Below are 20,613 nucleotides of genomic sequence, written 5' to 3' on the forward strand. Positions count from 1 at the left end.
AAGTTTTTCCATTGCTTTCCATTTACTAATAGAAATGTATTTTAAAGCCTGCCTCTGTTTCCTAGGAGGGTCTGGGTCTGTTTTGCTTGCCTTGCTTGGGTACAGAACAACAGACCCTGGCTGGAAAGAGATCCCACCTTGTCTCCTGGCTGCCCACCCCTTAGGGAGCAGATTGCCCCACTGTGCATAGCTAGACATCTCTTTAGCCAGAGAGTGTCTTTCTGCTTTCAGAGTCAGTGTTTATTATGAAGGCCTAGGTGGCTTGGAGCTTTGCTAGCGTTGTACCAAGGAGATATGGAACAGATGATAAACTTTTTATATGAGGGTTTTAATAGCTACAGTTCAGGCATCTCAAGCATGAGATAGTCTGGAGTCTGACTCATAAAGAGATATTAAAGAACTCTTACAGAGTAAATCTGAGGAAGTTATATGAGTGTGCTAATATGTATTTCATCTTGAAGGAAAAGATAAAAAAAATCAATAGTTAATGCTATGTTACATTCTCTAGGGTGTTATATTTCTAGATTTGAAACACACCTACCAAAATTCAATTGAAAAGCATTTTCTACTTTAAAAGCATCTAGTTCTGGAGACTAAGAATTTTTGTATGAAAGTGGTGGAACTAGTGTTAGGATTTTCTTTTGTTTTTTTTCTTCTGAGGCATAATTATAAGATTGCATACTAATTTTCAGACAAAAAAAGGAAGAAACCATTAACATCAAACTATCAAGGGCACTCATTTAGTTAAAATAGCAGTCTAAGAATATATGTCAGCATAATCTTAGGCAGATATTGGCTGCCTAAACAGAATTATATAGTGCCATTTGAGATGGATTATGTATGACACAACTGATAAGATTTATTTTATTTTAATATGGCAGCTGGAGAACAGGTAGAAATCCTGACAGCATCAGAATTTTTATGCGACACCACTACTGGGGCAACTGACTTTTACCTTCCACTTTCCTTCCACATGAGGGCCTAATATACAAAAGAGAGAATTCAGTAAATGCAGTGAAGTAGTATTTCTTACACTACACTGTTTGAACATAAAGAATTTAGAATAGAGACTGTAAAAGGGAGAGATGTTCTTGCAGCAATTTTCCAATGCTTCCATGTAAGAAAAAAAAAAATCTGTTACTGTGCTTTATAAAGTTTTCCCAAAGCTTTTTTTTTTCCTCAGGTTTTTTCTTGTTTTATTTTGAATGGAAGCCTTTTTCATTATACATGTATGTGGTCTGGCTGACCTGGAGTTCCTTTCCCCATAGCAGCCCTAAACAGTGCTGTGCTCTGTATTGGTGGCTGGAAAGGTGTTGATAACACACCAGAGTTTTGGGTACTGCTGAGCATCACTGGCACAGCATCAGCTCCCTCTCACTATTCCCCACATCAAGGGGTTGGGGGTGAGCAAGATCTTGGGAGGGAACACAACCAGGTCAGCTGACCCAAAATATCCAGAGGGACGTTTCATGCCATATGACATCTATTCAGATATAAAAGCTAAGGAAAGGAGGAGAGTGGAGCTTCTGTTGTGTTCTGGAGCAACCTCTATGTGTGCTGAAGCTCAGCTTCCTGGGAAGTGGCTGAACTTTGCTTGCTGATGGGAAGTTGAGAACAATCCTTTTTTTTCTCTTTGCTTGTGCTTATGCAAATTTTTTGCTTTTCCTTTAGTAAACTGCCTTATCTCAATCTATGAGTTGTTTTCCATTTATCTTCTCTACCCTGCCCAACTGGGCAAACGAGTTGTAGTGCAACTTCATGGGCACCTGGAGTCCAGTCAAGGTCAACCACAATACCTTTCTTTGCTCTTAAAGTTTTTCTCCAGAGCGCTGAAAATATTCCATCTGTCCAATCATTTGTTGCCACATCAAGGCGTCCAAACATTTGTGGAGCAGTTATGGCTTTAGGATTCATTCTCATTTCACGATGTGGCTGTCCACAATCTATGAAGCCAGACCATCAGTTAGTTTTTACATTTCTTTTCAGCAGTAGGAGAACTTAGACAAAGTTAAACTCATTACACCCAAATGTATGCTTTAATATGCATTCATGATTATAAGGATTTGTGTATTTACTTGAAAAACTTCTCTTGCTATACAAAATTCATTAACAGGAGAAAAAAAGCAAAATGAAGTTCTGAAACTTTTGAATATTCAATTCACATTTCATAGCTTTATGGGGAACAGAAAAGCAGCAAGATGAAATTTATTCAAGGTTTAGTTTAATGTTTTGAAGACTTATCAAACAGTATAACTTTAAAACATTTGGTTTGGATGCACATTTTTAAAACCCAATGAATAATACCAGACAGATGATTGATTATTTTGCCCTTCTGTGCACTTGCCCACATCTTAGAACAGGCAAAATATACAATATTGGCATATCCTTGTGAATTCTCTTAGACAGACAAATTCTATCTAGGCATACTATGACCATATAACCTTTATTTTTTATCTCATTAGCAACAGCTTAAAAACTACTATGTTGGATATCTTTAAAAAACCCCAATATTCAAATGTAACCAGGAGCCAATAATAAGATAGTGAAAGAAAGAGCTGAAAAAATAACTTATTTTAAAATAACTTTGTTATAATCAGATTTCACTAACATGTAAGATAGAAGCCTGACAGATCAGTTTAACATTCCATGAGGTTGTGTGAGAAGATCAGCTTTGAAAAAAGTAATGAGATGACTTTATCTTGGCAGTAGTTCACGTCTCAATGCTAGAAAAAAACATATGGGAAAACTGTGCAATGCAACTTTGTTCTTTCTGCTTTTTTCCCTAAATGGAACAGTCATTTCCACTGCAATGTAAAGTTTACAGTGTTTCTTAAGCATAGCACATTACTGCATGTATGAGACTTGCCAAACTATTTTTGAACTATTTTTTACAGAAAAAATCATATAAGCAACTTCTGGAAAATCATATAAGCAACTTGTGAAATGGGGTAACACAAGCTTACCTCAAAAGAGATGTTTTTCTCCCTAAGCTATGGCCTTTTATTTTAATAAGATCAAGCAGATATTCTTCAACTAATATTTTTGTTTAGAAATGCAGATGACAAAAAAAAAAAACAAATAGAGTCTTCAAGCCCCCAGCAAGGACACAAAATTAATACCTTTGAAGACTTTTTCACTGTCTAAACCAGGAATTTATGGTTATAAAACCAGTTATTTTATATTGCAAAGCCCCTGTCTTACGCATTGTGTGATTAGCAAAAGGTTCCAGGATTACTTTAGCAAAATGCAGGAGATGCTTTAATCACTTGTCTGTGCTGCCTGCTTAGGCTGTATTCCTCTTAATCCATCTAGAATAAGAATTTCTTATAAAAGTATGATAATGTGGAAAAAAGGATATGAAACATACAGTTTTGAGCATCAGACATTTTTAAGCTACTGGAATAATTAGTATCTGAACATACAAACTCCTTCTTCCAGTAATATATTCTCAGAATGAAGCAATTGTTTTCTGAGAAGAAACAATGGGGCTTAAAGTTTACAGTGTAACAGTTCAGTAACAGTGTACAATATAAAGTAATAACATACCTGTCATTGCTTTCATTAAGGTGTGGATGCAGGTAGTTTTTCCTGCACCACTAGGTCCTAGTGTCATCAATCCATGCCTTACTCTCTGGGTTTCAAAAAGCTGGATAACTTTCAGTTTCCAAGGAGGATGACAAACAAGGCCAGATTCCTCCACCTTAGAGACAGTGACATGAAACCAAACTACTATTATTTTAGAGCACAAAATATATTTTGATGTCTTTAGATATCGATAGATAAATAGAGATGGATATAGATATGTCATCAACAGATTACTACACTCTTTGTAAAGGCTTTTTGTATATGTAAAAAAAAAACCTGTTGGAAAAAGGAGATATATTTGGCATTCAAATACACATTCAGAAAAATAACGTAAACCAGCCTCTATATATATATATATAATCTATGTACTTATAATCTATCTGTTAGATATATCTATAATGTATCTATAATATATATACACGTTGTATTCTTAAGCTGGCCCTACTGATTGGGAAATTAAATAAAAGAGATGTAACTTTAAGGAAAACTTTTCTCAAATTAATATCCTAATTGCTAGGACTTTAGATAAATATTAAATTCTGGGTCACATAACGTAAAGTCATATACATGCATTTTTCAAATTCAGTAACTATGACTCAAGAAAACCACGGGATACTATAATCCCAATTCATTGACCTCCTCAAGAATAAGCTTAGTAATACTATGTGGTAAAGATTTATGGAAAAGCTTAAATAGTAAAATATAATATTGCCAGCTAGATAGACTTCATAAGAAGAATTTCATAGATGTCACCTCATGACAGTTATACCAGAGCACCATAAATCATGAGAAATATCACCTGTTTGTCAATGGCTGCTTCAAGTTCAGGATAGCCTGCTTTATCAAGCTGGATATCTGGAAACAGATCATCAATTAAACTCAGAAATAAGGGTTCGTCTTCATCAATCTAGAGAAAATCAGCGAAAACAAAAATCCACACAGATTAAAACCTATTCTGTTTATTTTATCAACTTTAGAAAGAACAATCCCTAAGTCCTGAAGACCTAAAGAAATTCTTGAGAACATAAGGAACCACCTATAATAATCCTCTAGGTGCTAAACATTAGAAGGACACAGCAGAAAGACATGCTTCTATTTGTCAAAATAAACCACTAACATGCAGACTTAATTTCTTATAGTAGATTTTAGCAATAGCATTTTAAAAATTGTCTATTTTATTTGGTGTAAAAAAAAAAAGATGAAGTATCACAGAAACAGAAGAGGGTTGTTAGCTATTTAGACAGGTGAAATGGTACTCATTACTACAAATAACAGATTCTTTAAAGAATTACTAAATACTTAAGCACAAAGTTTCTAAAGAAGTTTCTTCATAGACATCTATTTTATTACTGTCTTCTAAACGTAGCAGGGAAAATATGCAAAAAATAATTCTGAACAGTTCAAGGTTAAACCCAGGTAGAAACTTAAGCAACAGAAAGCTCACTCCCTCCTCAGTCCCTCACAGGGTACTATGAGAAATTCATCTCCATCCCAGCCAAAATGTTCCACTCAGAGAATGAAACATTTCCAAGCTAGCTTCAGTGTAAAGGTGACATACCATCTTCTAGTGATCACATAGCTCTAAAATGCAGTTTAAATTATTTATCAGGTCCTCAGAACTTACTAGTTTAGACAGGTTCATATCTCTCAGAACACGCATGACAATGGTAGATTCAGTATCTGTAGGATTTGCTCTTTTTGCTGCTCCCAGTGTACGCAGCACAGACAATATATTCCGCAAGCCAAAATCATAATGCACCTAGAAGATATGTGAAGTTTGGGAAGATTTCCCCCAAGTTAACAGAGATGAAACAGTTCTTATTTATATTTAAGACATGGATGGATATGTAGGAGAAGTGGTACACATGTTTCAACTGCCTCCAAATATCCGTCAACTATTTTTTTGGCTGTATGACTATGGGATACTTCACTGTCCAAATCTGCTACCATCTATTAAAACTAAGGTGTGACAGAAAAAAATTTAATCATAAGTCATTGAATCAAGACAGTGTTCCCAAGGACTATTGAGAAATACTTTATCAGTATTATTTTGAATTCTCTGTGGCCCTTGGAAGCCGAGAAATATCTGTACAAGCACAGGCAGTACAAACCAAATGCCTCTTAACACACTCTGTAAGACCAACAAAGGCTACAATAAAGCCTTTATTTGTCTCAGCCATCGCCATTCATTAAAGCTAAATCTTAATAATAAGCAGTGTTCTGCATGAACGCCCCATCCTTTCACCGACAACCTGCAGCAGGAGTTAATCCTCCAGGATAGCAGAGGGCTGCATTACTAAAGTGCAAGTGTTTCTTAGTTTATTTAGTGAACATGAACCTTTCCTTATTCTTCACATGAATATTTTGTGACTTCACAGATAGTTTTTCCCTAAAATAATCAGGTTGCATCATATGAATATAATCACCTGCTTGGACAGCTGTTCTTCACACAACTTGTACAGTGTAAAGAATTTCCTTGCCAACACAACATTAGCAATGAAACCACAACTAGCCAATTTAACACGAATTATGATCTGACGATCAGGAACCATCATAGCCACTGAACGGAAATTGATCTTCAAGTTTTCAGGAAGTTCTTGCCGCCCAGCATATCCTGGATTCTGGAAAGGAAAAACAGGTGTTGAAGTTGAGTGTACCTTGCACAAACAGAAGAATCAGCAAAGGAATATGCCATCTTGGTAGGTAAAAATAATTTGTTGGCTTTAAGTCACATGTCAAAATTAATTCCCATGCAAACTTACCACCATATCTCTACATAATTTTCCCCTCTATTATAACAATGAGATATGAAAAATGTCCCACCTAAGCATTTCTAATCTGATCTTTTTTTTAGGTCCTATTTCTACTAGCTACTCCTACCTATATCTCTATAGCAATTTTTCTGTAATTGTAGAAAAAGGCATACTTTGGGAGCCAGAATTTGCCATATAGAAGCAATCTGAAATTGAGATAACTTGTATTTATGGTGCTGCCTGCATTTGTTAGTTGCATGTGCTTGACATTATCGAAACAAGATCCTGTAAACTGTGTTTGTGGCAATGCTCAATGTTCTCAAACTATCAGTGAGTCAGTTCTAAGAACTGAATGACATATGAGTTAGCAAGCACCATGTTAGACTTGATTATTGTACAATCATCACTGGTATATTAGAAACTTACTGAATACTTACCATAGTAAGAAAGATGCCAAATTCTGGGTTCATTTCTACATTGTCTCCATCAGTAAAAATAAACCTTTTTTTGCGTTTCTTCTTACATGTCAACACAATTGCTATTTGTTGTGCAGCTACTGATAGCACTGATAAATCAATACGATTGAATTCATCAAAGCAACCCCAGGAGCCAGATTGAGCAAGACCTTCAAAGAGAAAAGCAACTAAGCATACAATCACTGTTTTTTGGTAAGTGTTTATTTTTGAGGGTTGGGAAAGGAACAAAGAAAAGAATTTTAATTTATTTTCAAGTAAGAAAATACAAATTCACAAAATCCTTAAGATTTTCTAGGATACTATGTTCTTTGATTTCTTCTCTTTTTCTTCTTCTATCATGAATGTTTTCCTGTTCCTCTTTACCTCCCAAAAAAATTCTTGCAGTAATTGAATGAAAATAGGACAGGTTGTCAACAGCTTATTGTATATATTAAAATGAACAATACAGTTGCATAAAGATGCGGGTGGTCAGTCTAAGCTGGAGGTGTATTTTTCCGTGGATTTTTTGGAGAAAAAAAACCCAAAACCATAGATACATTCACTTGCAACAATACAATAGTCAAGAACTTCCATTTTGTCTCTAATTTTGACATCTGCCATGGCTGACAGGTATAAACTTCAGATACCTAAAAAATGTCATCTGCAAATAATTTCAGTGAGCTCTGCCAATTGTTTTTAACATATCTAGAACTACCCATGCATTTCCTTCTACTGATATAAACCTTCAATATTTGATTGAGACAAAATACTGAAATTAAAATTCAGTGTGTCCCACCAGTTCAGTTTCCAATAAATTTCATAGCATTTTCTCTTCATAGCAACAGTTCTCCTTGTGACTTTAAGTCATTTTAAATGACTTTATTTATCCTTTCATAAACTGTGTCATGTTTTCATAGCATTTCTATTTACTGAAGACTGTTGCAACTGTATTTTATACACATAAAAAGGTATTAATTACTTGCATTTATTAAAAACATGAAACCATGTGCTAGTTATGTCTCAACCTTGTTTCATGGAGATGCCCACTTATTTGAAACTTTCACATAGTTCATAAAATCATATCTCAGGGCATAAAGGACTGACATATAAAGGACTCACAAGGATCAACAAGTAGAACTCCTGGCTCCACAAATGTGTATTTAAAAGTTAAACCAAATATATAAGATAATTGTCTAAGCACCATTTGGACAGTCAAAGGCTTGAGACCCCAAAGGCTTCCTTGGAGAGTTTGTTCCAGTGCTTGACCACACTTCTCCATGAATACCTAGCTTGAATTTCACCCCATGCAGTTCAAGCCGTTCCCCCATATCCTTTTATCAGACACCAGAGAGATCAGCACCTCCATCTCCACTGCCCCTCATGAGGAAGTTATAAACAGCAGTGAGGGTACCCCTCAGTCTCTCAGAGCAAAACAAACATAGTATATTCAGCTGTTCCTCTTATGTCCTCTAGCTCTTTCACCATCTTTTTTGCTGTCATTTGGATATATTCTAATATTTTAATATATTGTTGTATTGTTGATTCCAGAACTGCAGAGTACTTAAGATGAGGCCACCTAGGCTAAGTACCATGGAACAACTACTTTCTCTATCCAGTTTGTTATACTGTGCTTTATGCACCTCAGAAAATAATTGACTGGCCAACAGCTTACCTTTGGTACACATCTTACCTTTGAAGATCCTCCCAAGTCCTCGGAAATCCATCTGGTCTGAACAGTTGAAGACCACTACATATTTTCCAAGGCACCTTCCCATATCTTTCACAGTTTCAGTTTTTCCTGTTCCTGCAGGTCCCACAGGTGCTCCACCCATGTTCATGCCCAAAGCTTGAGCCAAAGTGATGTAACATCTAAAAGGCAACAATCAATAGATTTCTGTACAGTGCTAGAGGAACTTGCACAAGGTCTGATTTAAGGAGAAAAGGGAAGTGCTGAAATTATATTCCACTAATTATAATTTATATCAGTAAGGACAAAACCCCTTCACTTCGTCTCTGATGCAGTGAATATATATTAAGGTTCATTTCATCATACATAAAGTGAGAGAACAGATAATCCTCAATTATCAGCAATCTGTAAGATCACAAGAAGGGAAGAAAGCAGATACAGAGATGCTGCCTAATCTTAGTTTTAATAGCTTGGATACTGAGTTATTTTCTCTGGAGTAGCTTTGAAACACATTATTCTGTGGAGTACAATAATGAAAGATGTCTAACCTTTCCTTTCTCGTCCGTCTTCGAAATTTGATCACACAGTGCATCCCATTTTCATAAATGAAACATCAATGCATAATTCAGGAAAACACCAGCTAATAATTATATATCAAGACTAGCTCTAGATTTTTTTTGTATGGAATAGTTAAAAAAAATAGACTACAGTCAACCAAACAATGCCTTTATTTTTGCCAATGATAGGTTATAAAGTATTCTTTGTGCTATTTGAGTTAGACAGGTATATCTCTCTGATAATAGGATTGCAATTCTTTCAACATCCTTTTAGATCAAAGCTCTCCAAACTACTGTAACTGAATAAAAATTGCTTTTCCTGTCTGTTCTTTCTTTTGCTTTTCCTGTCTGTTCTTTCTTAGCTCTTTTCATTAGCTTGTCTGTAAACACCTACTTTTGTCTTATATCTCTACATATTTTATCTGTTGGATATATCAGATCCTCAGGTATGTTGGCTTCATGTACATAAGAATGCAAGTCACTTACATGATGAAAGTAGAGACCAGTGCAAGTACGTGGGAGAAAATTATTCACATTATAGGGCACAGAAACAAAAATATTCAAGCATTCCATATCAAAGTACTGACTTTGACAAGACTGTGAAGGATAAACTGCAGAGATCAATGTTGCATCCAACAGGAATGACAAAATTGCTCTTGTAAAAGCTGAGGTTTGGCAGCAAAGATTAAAGGAATAAAATTAGTCTTTTTCACCTGTCTGTAAGAGGTGTTATGACAAGCCTGTCAGTACAGCCCAAGAATTCATTCTGGTATGTAAAGCTCACATCAGTGATCTTAACCACCATTTTATCAGAGTCTTCATTAAAATAAAATCTACATTGTTTCAGCCATTCAAAGTCCGTAGGGCTCTTGATATGCATGCAGCACTAAGAAAAGAGGGAAGACAAGGCTGTGGCATTCATCGTTCACATTTACTTTCAAATTTATATTGTACCATCTAAGTAGTAAATTCAAAGGTAGCACTGCAAACATAGTGAAATATAGTGGATAGTGGTGAATCTATCTGGCTTTTTATCACAAAAATTGCTAATGTATTATTGTTCAATAGCATACTTGGGCGAGGAACTTCAGGTTTTAGATGAGTGTGTCAAAATTCTAAATACAAATTAACAGTCCATAAGCCTCAAACAAGAGTCATTTCAGTTTAACCTTAAAATTGCCATTCCTTTTAGTCTTCTCTGCCACTTTTGCATGAGTCAGAAGTACATAATGTGATATTTGTAACTGCTATGACAACTGCATGAAACCACATGCATATTGGGAAAAAAGATATTTCCTGCAGTGTCATGGTGCTGATAGTATGTAAGGAATTCAACAGAACTGAGAATAAGTCACAGTTGCTCTATTGAATATTAAAATAGGATTTAAAAAAATAATTTAATTTGTATCTAAAAATTACACTTTACATAAAATTATTATACTGGAAATAAATGATTCTACAATTAAAAGATAAATGCTGCCTATTAATAATGGGTCAAAAGTCACTAATTCTTTACTTGGACAGCTTAATTTCAGAATCAGGTCCAGAACTTCCTATAGGTAAAAGGGTATGTTAGCTTTAGTTTTATTAAGCTAAATGCTTTCATTTTCCTTATTTTAGCATCCTGTGTCAGCATGAGAAGGTGCAAATGAATAAAGAAATCCCTGGGTAATAATTAGGTATGCTATTGAAAGTAGAACAGAGAGAATACCAGCTTCAACCTTTTTCCTGTACTATAACTCTATTCATTTTATTTATTTGCAGAAATTCATTATGCAGTCCAGAAAAAAGAAAATTACTTGCAACAAAATGTATGAGGAAAAAGAAGTCCCTAACTGATCATGCTACAGAGACTCTATTAACTTTAGTGGACCAACATGAAACATGACAAAATTCTGCTACTGCTTGGGGAGAGGAAAAGCCACTGAATTACTTAAAAGGAAATTGAGATTTGGTTGAAGCAGCACCAGCACTTTTATTCCAGGACACATAATCATTACAGTAATGAAATTAAATGTTTATCTTATGAGGCCAGAGATCATAGGTATCATAATATTTTCTTATCATTTCACATTATGTAATGTGAAAAACCCCTCATAATTCATTGTTAGTTTTTTAATACTTACAAGACCATCAAAAATGTCCCTCTGATGCACATGAATAGTGATTAATGTCTCATATTTAACTCGCTCAAATGGACTAAGATCTTTTGTTGCCATATCTATCAACATGTTCAGAAGATCCAGGAAAAACTGGTTTGTCTTACGCATAACTTTTTTATCCTGCTTGGCAAGAGTCAAAGCTTCTTCTGAGTCTCTTGTCCAAATCATTTGGATCCCCAATAACCCAACCTTAGGAAACACAGAAGTATATGCGTCATAATTGTTTCTCTTTCACCTAAAATGTACATTCACAGACACAGAAAAACTAAAGCAATTTTTCTCCTACTATATGTATAAAATTACTTTCTATGCATTCATACAGAGTTCATGTTTTGTGTGTCCCAACTGCATTCATAAACACAGTTAAACCTGTACTTCAGTCTCATAGATACTGCCTACAGTGCATTGCTTATACAACTGCTCAATATAATTTACAGCATATATAAAAATACTATATGCAACAAATATACTTTATATAAGTAATAACTAGCCAGTGAATAATTAGTGCTTCAATTTGAAATATTTTTGTAGTAATTCAGAAAGCCTTTATTCCATCTCCAACAACATTCCTGATCACAAGTGAAGCTTCTACTAAAAATTAATTTTCTCTCAATACTATGCTCAGTTTCAAGTCTTTAGCAATACATAGCATCCTGAATATATGAACAAACATACAATTTTACTACTTTTCCTCCAGTAGTCAAGTATTAAGCTTGTAAAGAAATAGTGTTAATTTCATTACATTAATTCATTGCATTCAGCATCTTTTTAAACAGGAACTTAAGGGTAAGTTGTTTTGGCTTCAGCTATGTGAAGCTGAAACTTAAAAGACTGAGAAGATTCAAATAAAATTAGATGCTAGTTCTGTATTTAACACTGGCTGCAACTTTGAATGAAAAGACAAGAAAAAAACTTGATACATATATGAGAATAATTCTTCATTTGTTTAACAATGATATTACCTGGGCTGGATAAGTAGAAAGAAATTCAGTAATCTCAAAACTTGTTTCCTGGATGTCCATAGCTGCTTGGCGAATAACTTGATGAAGGGATAGCTGGGATTCCTTCAACAGAGAACTGAGCCATACTTCCACATTACCTTCAGCCATTACAGGTCTAGTCAGCTCTACAGTCTCACCCTCTCGTGAACTGAATGACAATATACGATCATATATCTAATAAAAGAAAAAAATATCTTGTGGTTTTAGATATATTATTTTTCTTTACAATACCTCATATTTTCCTGCAATCACTCCATTACACTGATTTAAGTAACTAATAAATTATATCAACTCGTTCAATGAAATGTAAAGACTATTAAATCATTATTTTGCTATGCAGAAAAGCTTTAAACAAAACACTGCCATGAACAAGGAGACAAAACCTAATATATTGACAATTCCTGAATCTCACTAAAGTTTCAATGGCAATCCTGTCCCATGCGCTCTAGAATGACCCTGTTTGAGCAGGTAGGCAGGAGCAGACTACTCACTGTGGTCCCTTTGAACCTGTCCCATTTTGTGATTCTGTAACATCCACTTTCCAGCCACAATAAAGGAAACCTTGCCCCATTATTGGTGGGTTAGCAGCCTAACAAAATTTACAACTTTAGAATCAAAACTAATGAAAGGAGAAAAGTTAAGGAACATGGAATATCAGAGGAATTTCAAAAGTTTGGGGAGGGAATTATTTTCTAAGAAAATGCATACATAAGGAGAAAATATTGCTATCTGTTCTTGTAAAAGGTATAAGAAGAGTGTTCTTCAAACATTGTGTGTGAAGGTATAGTAAGGGCAGGTCAGAAACAGGAGAGACAGTATATACACTTTTTCTTAAAATCAAAACATGAATGGAAAAATACAAATACAGGCAATGTAAAGATACAAATAAGCTCATAAAGACTAAAAAGTTTATTTGAGAGGAAGCCACAGAAAAAAAGTTCAGTACATGGATGGATTTTTCTGAAATTTAAGCACTGTTGTAAATTTTTGTTTTGCTATTCTACATGAAGTTTTACTACATCATAAATGAGGATATTAAAAAAATCTTAAATGAAGAAAGCCTACTCAGCATCAAATAGTTACTGAATAAAGTAAAACAGCTGAATGCCTTATGCAACTGAGTAGCTCTCTAATTTAGCAAGTATCAGACGTTGTTAATGTGAAGAAATGTAACATTGAGGTGTGGGCAGTACATACCCTTTCATGGAACTTGACGTTTTTAATGTTGTCAAACACATTCAGCAGATGTGCCTGGATATTGTGAGAGTTGGATGCCTGACCAAGAATTTCTAAGAGAGCAGGATCTGACACAAAGAAGAATCGTGGAAATAGCAGGCGCTTTTTCTCCAGGTACCTGTATTTTTAAAAAAATTGGTAGAGAAGCCAGGAAGGAGTAGATGGTAAGTGATATGGGTTAATTTATACATCCTCTACCCTTTAAAAGTGGTATTTCTCACAATTTCTTATACCATTTTTAGCTGTAGCAATGATAATTTTTATCCATCATACAGTCATGTTAAGCATCTGCTTTAAAGCTACTGTTTTAGCATCAGAAATCATTTTATGGAAAACTTTTATTATTTGCTGTAATCTAAACACCAGTAAAAAGAAAATAAACTAAACTGAAATAAAATATTTCTACATTGACTCTTTTACTTGCTCTTTACATCTCTCAAGCTGAAGGTCTCCCAGATCTATGAAAGGTATGAATGGGAGACAGAAATCTAGACTGCCTTCTGGATTGAAACTAGGCTGAAACCAGGTTTGGTTTCAACAGAGACAATGAGTGACACCTTAGCCACAAATCAAATACTTATCCATGAGTTAGTTTCTTTGGAGATGTTGTATTACCCTGCTAAATTGTTTGCTCAGTTCAACTGCATTCATAGTAGAATAAGAACATGATATTTTCAAAGTTCATGGGACAGTACTTGAGCAATTGCTTTTTCCCCAGTTACATAATGCACAACCATCTGACCAAGAACGTGGTTTCATGGTAATCTTACCCTGTGAGTGATTTCTGACAGATTTCAAGCTGTTGCAGTAAATGTGGCAATAACTGTCCCATTATCTCATCTCCAACACAGCACTGAACAACATTAGGTGTTTCATGAGCTCGGGTCATGATTCTCACCCAGGATTTATCAATGTTAGAGAAACACTTTGCTTCCTGTTGAAACATGACAGTGAATATAGAATGAAAGAAAGGGAAGAAGGAAAAGAGAAGAGGGAAAAGGCACCTGCTTGCAGAACCAGCACCCAGCAATCTCAACAGTAATCAACTCACTAGTAATCATGTCTTTTAGAAATACTTCAGCTTAGACACAATTATTTCTGCTTACACAACAGAGCTTATTTTATACTTGGCTGTCAAGCCTACTATGTACTTTCTCTTACATTTCTAGAGAAAAAGACAGAAAACTCATTATATTTGAATTGAAGCTTCCAATCTGAAGAATTTTTTTTTCTAAAACTAAAGTTAATTTTTAATTTGAAAAATAATGCAGAAATTTTAAGATAAGAATTCCTAGATACTACTATGCTAGCAGTAAGTATTACTACACAAGGCTACTACTAGGCACAATGTTTTAATACATATTAGCTAACAGCTTTACAATCTAAAATCAAAAGATCAAACAGATCATATGATGTTATTATTCTTTCTCACACACTGGCACTGCTTACTAATTTCCTAGCAAGACCAGTTTTGTTAAATATTAAAGAAAATAAATTTATGTTACTTCATCAATTATGACATCACAGTTAAGTTTTATTCTTAAAACGTTGATAAGCAAACTGAAAAAAGGCATGTCTAAAAACCTTTGGAAGCTGTCTTGCTATATCACCACCAATAAAAACAGCTTCTAAATAAATCCACAAGTTCTGCACAGTCAGCCAGTTCTCAATTATATACGTTGTGTTGGAAAGACAGTGCACCCATTTCTGAATCTGTGTCTTGAATGGTGTATTGTATCTACAATGAAAAAAAAAAAAGAGACATTTCTTTATTTCAAGAAGAAAACAAGACTCTTGAAAAGCAGCATATAAGTCACAGGATGAGGACTAGTTTTTATGCTTAAAATTTTTCAAGTGAAAGTATAGAAACTTAATTCAGCTTGTTGGCAGATCTAAATCCAATCAGTTCCAACTTGCTGCTGTGTACACAAGGTGTATAGCACAGCTCTGATCCAACAGAAGAGGGATGGGAGCAAGACTTCAATTTCACTCCAAGGTAAAGGGACTACTCAACATCTTGAAAGCTGTAAACTCACAGAGTTCCTGAACTCTCCTTAAACCCGTGCTTTTGAGCATCTGCCTGATGATCAGGTTCTGTGTTCCTTATTTATCTGTGTCTTTTGGCATGTGAAATCAGATAAACTTAAGTTCACTTTAATTGGGACTTTCAGCACCTTTGCCACGAGGCAATGACCTATCGCAGGGGCAGAGTAGCAGTGCCTGTCATGACCATAGCATGCCTGCCGTAGCCAGGCAGTGTTCTCTCTTATGTCCCCACTTTCTTGCAGCAATGAAAACTTTTCAGCTGTTTATTCAAAAAATCAGAGCTGCAGCAACATGTTTTCAAAATAACTTATTGAGGGCATAAATGAGATACAGTAAGAACTAACCCATGAACAAGGACAAGCAAGCTCTTAAGTTTTATCTAGATGTTTCTTTACCTTCTTATCTGTGATAGATTTGTTCACTAAAACAAAGCCTTTTGCTAATATTTTTATCTCTCCCTCCATTCCCTCCCTCCCTTTCCTGTTACCTGTTATTCATGAGAGAACCAAGAATCATCAAGCTGTCCTCCAGCGCAGCAATCGTTTCTGATGTGCTGTCACCTCTTAAAAGAAGCTCCCCACGAGTTTTAAAGTTTGCAAAGACAAACATCTTGTTATCCCATTCAGCTATCACTTGTTTTAACTTCTGCTCGATGTCTCTCTCCTTCACAGCACTTAGGCAGATATCCTTTTAAATAAAGAGGATGTCAAAACAAGATATGAATCCTTCAAATGCCTGGTGTATGAATCTAGCTCTTATTTCCTTTAACACTAAGTAACATTAGGCTCAGGAGCAAGTATTTAGTGGAAAGGTCTACAGATATACAAATACCTTAGCTAATAATCTGTATACCACATCACAATTTAATCAACTGTGGTGGGAATAAAATAATGACATAGTGAATACTTTTCGTAAGTTTAATGTCACAAAGCAAGGTACCCTCACAAATGGCATGACTTAAAAAAATAAGTTGAGACCACAATATATTTGTGTCATAATTTTACAAAAATCTGAAGTGATAGTCCATTTCTCTGTCCTTTTTACAGAAATGTTCTGATTTCCTTCTTGCTACTGATACTCCTATACTATACAGATTGTTGGTTTCATGTTTCCATATTTCTTCCTTCACAATACCTCTATTTCCTCTTTATATCTTAGTAATGGAGCTTCCATTATATTCCTCAGTTTGAATGTTTCACTCTCCACATCAAATCTGTGTTCAGTGAGATCCATAATCTGGTTCCAGTGACGAGGCATCATTGCTTTACTTGACATGTTCTCAAGCAATGGGCAACAGTCACTGAAGTCCTCTATGGTCTTCAGTAGGTCAAGAAAAGGCTGCCATTCCTTTACAGCACAAGGGAGTTTACAGCACCTACATGGAGATAAAGCAAGCTTTTTCAAAGAGTTTAAAATATTCTTTCTTTAAAGTCACATTATATGGTTTTAACAGCAGAACACATACCTTCCAAATTCAGTTTACCTTTAATTTGGAGTTTCTCTACATGCTTCTCCATGTGAGAAAATCTGTTTCCAGTTTATTTCAATAACTGATATCTAGGTAGGCACCTACAGCTTCCCCTTAAGGAGTGTAGCTGCATAATTTTAATAATTCTGTGCAAGCAATCTTCAAAATCAGTTGAATTGTTCTAATCTCAATTTCATCTTCTGGGGAGACTGATGATATGCATTGCTCTGAGCTCTAGAAAAAAACTCCTCCCCAGGGTTTACTTCTTTAGTTTTTTTTATTCCTGGTTTGAGGAAAAGTTCAGCTTCTATGTGTACAATGTAACACATTTTGTAAAAAAACTATTCATCAATTCACTAACTTGCCTTTGACATCTAGCAAAAAAAAAATATCTCTCATGTCTCTCATGAACAAAAATACTACAATAAAAAGGTGAAACTTTCCTTCATGGACAAAATAAATAAAAATTTTAACATATTATTTTAAAAGGTAGACAAGAATCTGTCTAAGGAATAATAATGCTCAGCTTTTTGAATCTAATTTTTTCTTGATTTTTATTACATTAGTAATGGATAAATTTTTCAATTTAAATTTACGTTTTTCATGCCTCACTAAATAAATACATGCTAATATATGATTATTTGTATATATATACCAATTATATATATATGTATATATATATATACATATATATATACATATATATATATATACACACATATATATATATAACTAATTATAATCATAATCAATAAGTACTTTAGGCAGTTTTAACACACCATCAGTTTCTTACCTGTTCTGAAATTCCATAAGTTCACTATTAATTTTTTCAATGTCTAATTCCAACCAAAGAATATCATAGTAGCCACTGATTGTGTCAATGACACTGTTATATAGATTATAGAGTTTCTGCAACAGATTCAGCTGCTTCTTTATTTCAAGCAGGTGAGGACATCGAGTAACTGGCAAACCAAAAAGATCTTCTCCACCTGTACAGGTAATGTATTTCCGAAAGAGATTATCACATCGATTCTGAGAAAGAAAAAGAAAAACATTAAACAAAATAGCTAAATAATAATAAATAAATTAAAAGTTAATAAAAACTACTAAATATCCAAGATCCAAAATTATTATTAAAGCTGAATTAGACTAAAATCTATGAAAGAATAGAAAGCTATAAAGAGATAGTAACAGCTTACACTGTCAACAGTTTTGTCAACAATTTTCTTGAGAAAAGTAACTTTTAGCTAGCTTGGAGGCACATCTCTGAAGCTGACAGGAAAACCATTTACTTCATGTGGCACAGTGCCAGAACAATAAATGCTAAGACTGCACTTGAAAGAGGTGAAGCATGACACACAAAGAAATAAAAGTTGGATACAGCAAATTCTACCTCTCCAAGTATGCTGTGCAAATCTTATTGACTATTGAAGAAAGAATTACTAGCATTAAAGCAGAAAAGAAAAACATAATTTAATTGACAATTGCAATATAACTCAGGGAACATAGTAGGAAGTAAATTGAATAGCAGTATGGGAAAAGCAGAAGCATTAAAAGTTGTTATTGTAGGAATAGATATTAATAATGATACAAAGACAGACTTCAACCAAAAAAAAAACAAACAAAAAAAACCACAGTAATGAACAAATTGTCTATAGCCAAATACACTAAACTTGTGGGAAGGTCTTTCTGTTAACTCCTAAAAAAATTGTATTTTAACAGAACTCCTTGCAAATGCATAGAAAAATTCCAACATAGCTTTCACTAAGACAAAACAGGCTTTGCCAAATCAGTAACCCTGTCTATCGATGAAAGTTCATTCAACTACTGAGATTCCTTCTCAGAGTCTTTATGTATTAGCTCATTTGTACTAAGTTGTGTGAGAATTAACAGCACCTGGAATATAGTAAGCCTGTCATTGGCTTCCTGAGGTGTTAAACCAAGCACCATTGGCCCATTCTAAAAGGAAAAAAAAAAAAATCAATAAATCAATTTAGAGGGTGAGAATAACCACAACTTATTTCTAATCAGCATTTTCCAAATGCTAACCTCAAACACTTTTGCAGCCTCCAGATCCCCTCCACAGATCAGATACCAAATGAACCAAAGGATGACAGTTAATCTACTAGAACGAACACTATTTTAAATAGATTTTAAAAATTCAAATAAGACAACTAATTGTATTTTTAATGCAGAAACTTTCAATTACACTACAAAATCTATGAAGTCGTAGCTCATTTTTTGAGTAAAAGTCAGCATTACTTAAAAGATGATGCAAGATTAGTTCACCTTCATTCATTCGAATGAAAAAGAATGTGAGAGCTTAAGTCACTTGTACATATATCAGAAAGAAAGAAGAGTTTTCTGATGCTAACATAATTTATCATTAATCCTAGTCTTCACATTTGTTCCTGATAACTAGATGCTTTCCAAAAACCTTAAACATCTCAATTCTTAATTTTTAGGAACTGATTACCACGTTACTTTCATCAGCCATATACAAAACATTAAACAAACCTGCCCTGAACTGAAACCCAAACACCATTTTAACAAGAATAAACCTATTCAACAGTCAAGGTCCATCCTATTAATTAGTCAAATCCAAAAACCTTTCCATGTTCCCATCTCTCCTTAAGAATTTCTCTAATAGAATAAAATAGAAACACATGCCTGATCATAATCTGAGTAGAACTGTGCACAGTCTTCAGTAAAATTCTTCACAGCACTAATAAGCTCTCCTCTGAAGTTCGGCTGCAAAGCAACAAGCTCATCCTGCACTTCATTTGCACGGATTAGCAGTTTTTCCCAAGTGTAGTGCAATGTGTCCACCTTCTCTGTCTCTTCCTTGGCAACAAGTAGATCATATTTGCTCAACATAGCATAGGATTCCTGCCAGAAATTTGGATCAAGATACATAAAATGGTAACTTCAATTAACTTTATAAACATATATGGAAAACATATTTAAAATGCTATCATTTAAATTTTTTCAGAACAGAGAATGATTTGTTAGAAAAAAAAAATCTGTTCTTCTTGCATAGCCATTATCAAAATTGGGCAAACCAATACCAACCTGGAAGAAACATCTGCATTTCTTTCTTAGACCATTGATATCAGCTTGCATCACCAACATATGAACAGTCTACATAGTGAAAACCCTTAGTGATTTTTCACTAAAACACAAATTATATTGACTTTCTATAAATTAGCACAGGGTAGGGTAGCAATAAACCTGTGGCAATTTCATTTGAAAATTTTTTAATGAAGTGGAATTATTTCCATTCATACTTTCCAGTTTGATCAAATTGTAGCCAAATTGCAAAAATGGAAACGTAACTGTCTACTGCAACACTGTGGAAAATATGCCAACCTCCCTTTCTGAACTGAAGAATCACTTCTTGTGCCTCGGGACTCAAGGCTCCTGCTTGCAGAATTGGAAACTTATCATGAAACTATGGGCAATCAGGAATCATGAATATGTCTTAGGAAGAAGAATTCTACTGAAAAATCAAAGGTGCATTTTGCCATATTATAGCATTCTTAAATAAATACTCTGGTCAGGAATGCAGAGAAACAGTTACCATCTGTTTTTAAGCCTGCCATTTGTCAAATGTTCAGTAAATGCATTCTATCACATTAACTTTTTTAGGAAGTCATCTGCTTT

At 34.5% G+C, this 20,613-nt stretch overlaps 1 protein-coding gene across 11 annotated transcripts in view; it reads right to left on the reverse strand.

Annotated features, from left to right (window-relative positions):
* Positions 1-20,613, reverse strand: part of LOC110481007 (dynein axonemal heavy chain 5) — a 141,547-nt gene that overhangs the window by 61,903 nt on the left and 59,031 nt on the right. For 10 of the 11 annotated variants that reach the window (XR_014955914.1, XM_085581150.1, XM_085581145.1 and 7 more), the window contains 18 exons: positions 19,621-19,839; positions 18,847-18,909; positions 17,744-17,982; positions 16,617-16,857; positions 15,970-16,169; positions 15,021-15,174; positions 14,207-14,370; positions 13,398-13,554; positions 12,162-12,374; positions 11,164-11,388; positions 9,751-9,923; positions 8,484-8,662; positions 6,776-6,963; positions 6,012-6,206; positions 5,210-5,344; positions 4,385-4,492; positions 3,547-3,700; positions 1,797-1,943 (listed from right to left, as the gene is read on the reverse strand). Coding sequence is in view for 10 of the 11 variants with exons in the window: in XM_085581150.1 (XP_085437276.1) it covers positions 1,797-1,943; positions 3,547-3,700; positions 4,385-4,492; positions 5,210-5,344; positions 6,012-6,206; positions 6,776-6,963; positions 8,484-8,662; positions 9,751-9,923; positions 11,164-11,388; positions 12,162-12,374; positions 13,398-13,554; positions 14,207-14,370; positions 15,021-15,174; positions 15,970-16,169; positions 16,617-16,857; positions 17,744-17,982; positions 18,847-18,909; positions 19,621-19,839 (3,154 nt within the window). In the remaining variant the exon portion in view is untranslated. The remainder of the gene's footprint in view (positions 1-1,796; positions 1,944-3,546; positions 3,701-4,384; positions 4,493-5,209; positions 5,345-6,011; positions 6,207-6,775; positions 6,964-8,483; positions 8,663-9,750; positions 9,924-11,163; positions 11,389-12,161; positions 12,375-13,397; positions 13,555-14,206; positions 14,371-15,020; positions 15,175-15,969; positions 16,170-16,616; positions 16,858-17,743; positions 17,983-18,846; positions 18,910-19,620; positions 19,840-20,613) is intronic. The other variant, XM_085581148.1, reaches the window with a different exon arrangement.

The sequence above is a fragment of the Lonchura striata genome, chromosome 5 (genome assembly GCF_050655825.1).
Source record: "Lonchura striata isolate lonStrDom1 chromosome 5, ASM5065582v1, whole genome shotgun sequence".
NCBI lineage: Eukaryota > Metazoa > Chordata > Aves > Passeriformes > Estrildidae > Lonchura > Lonchura striata.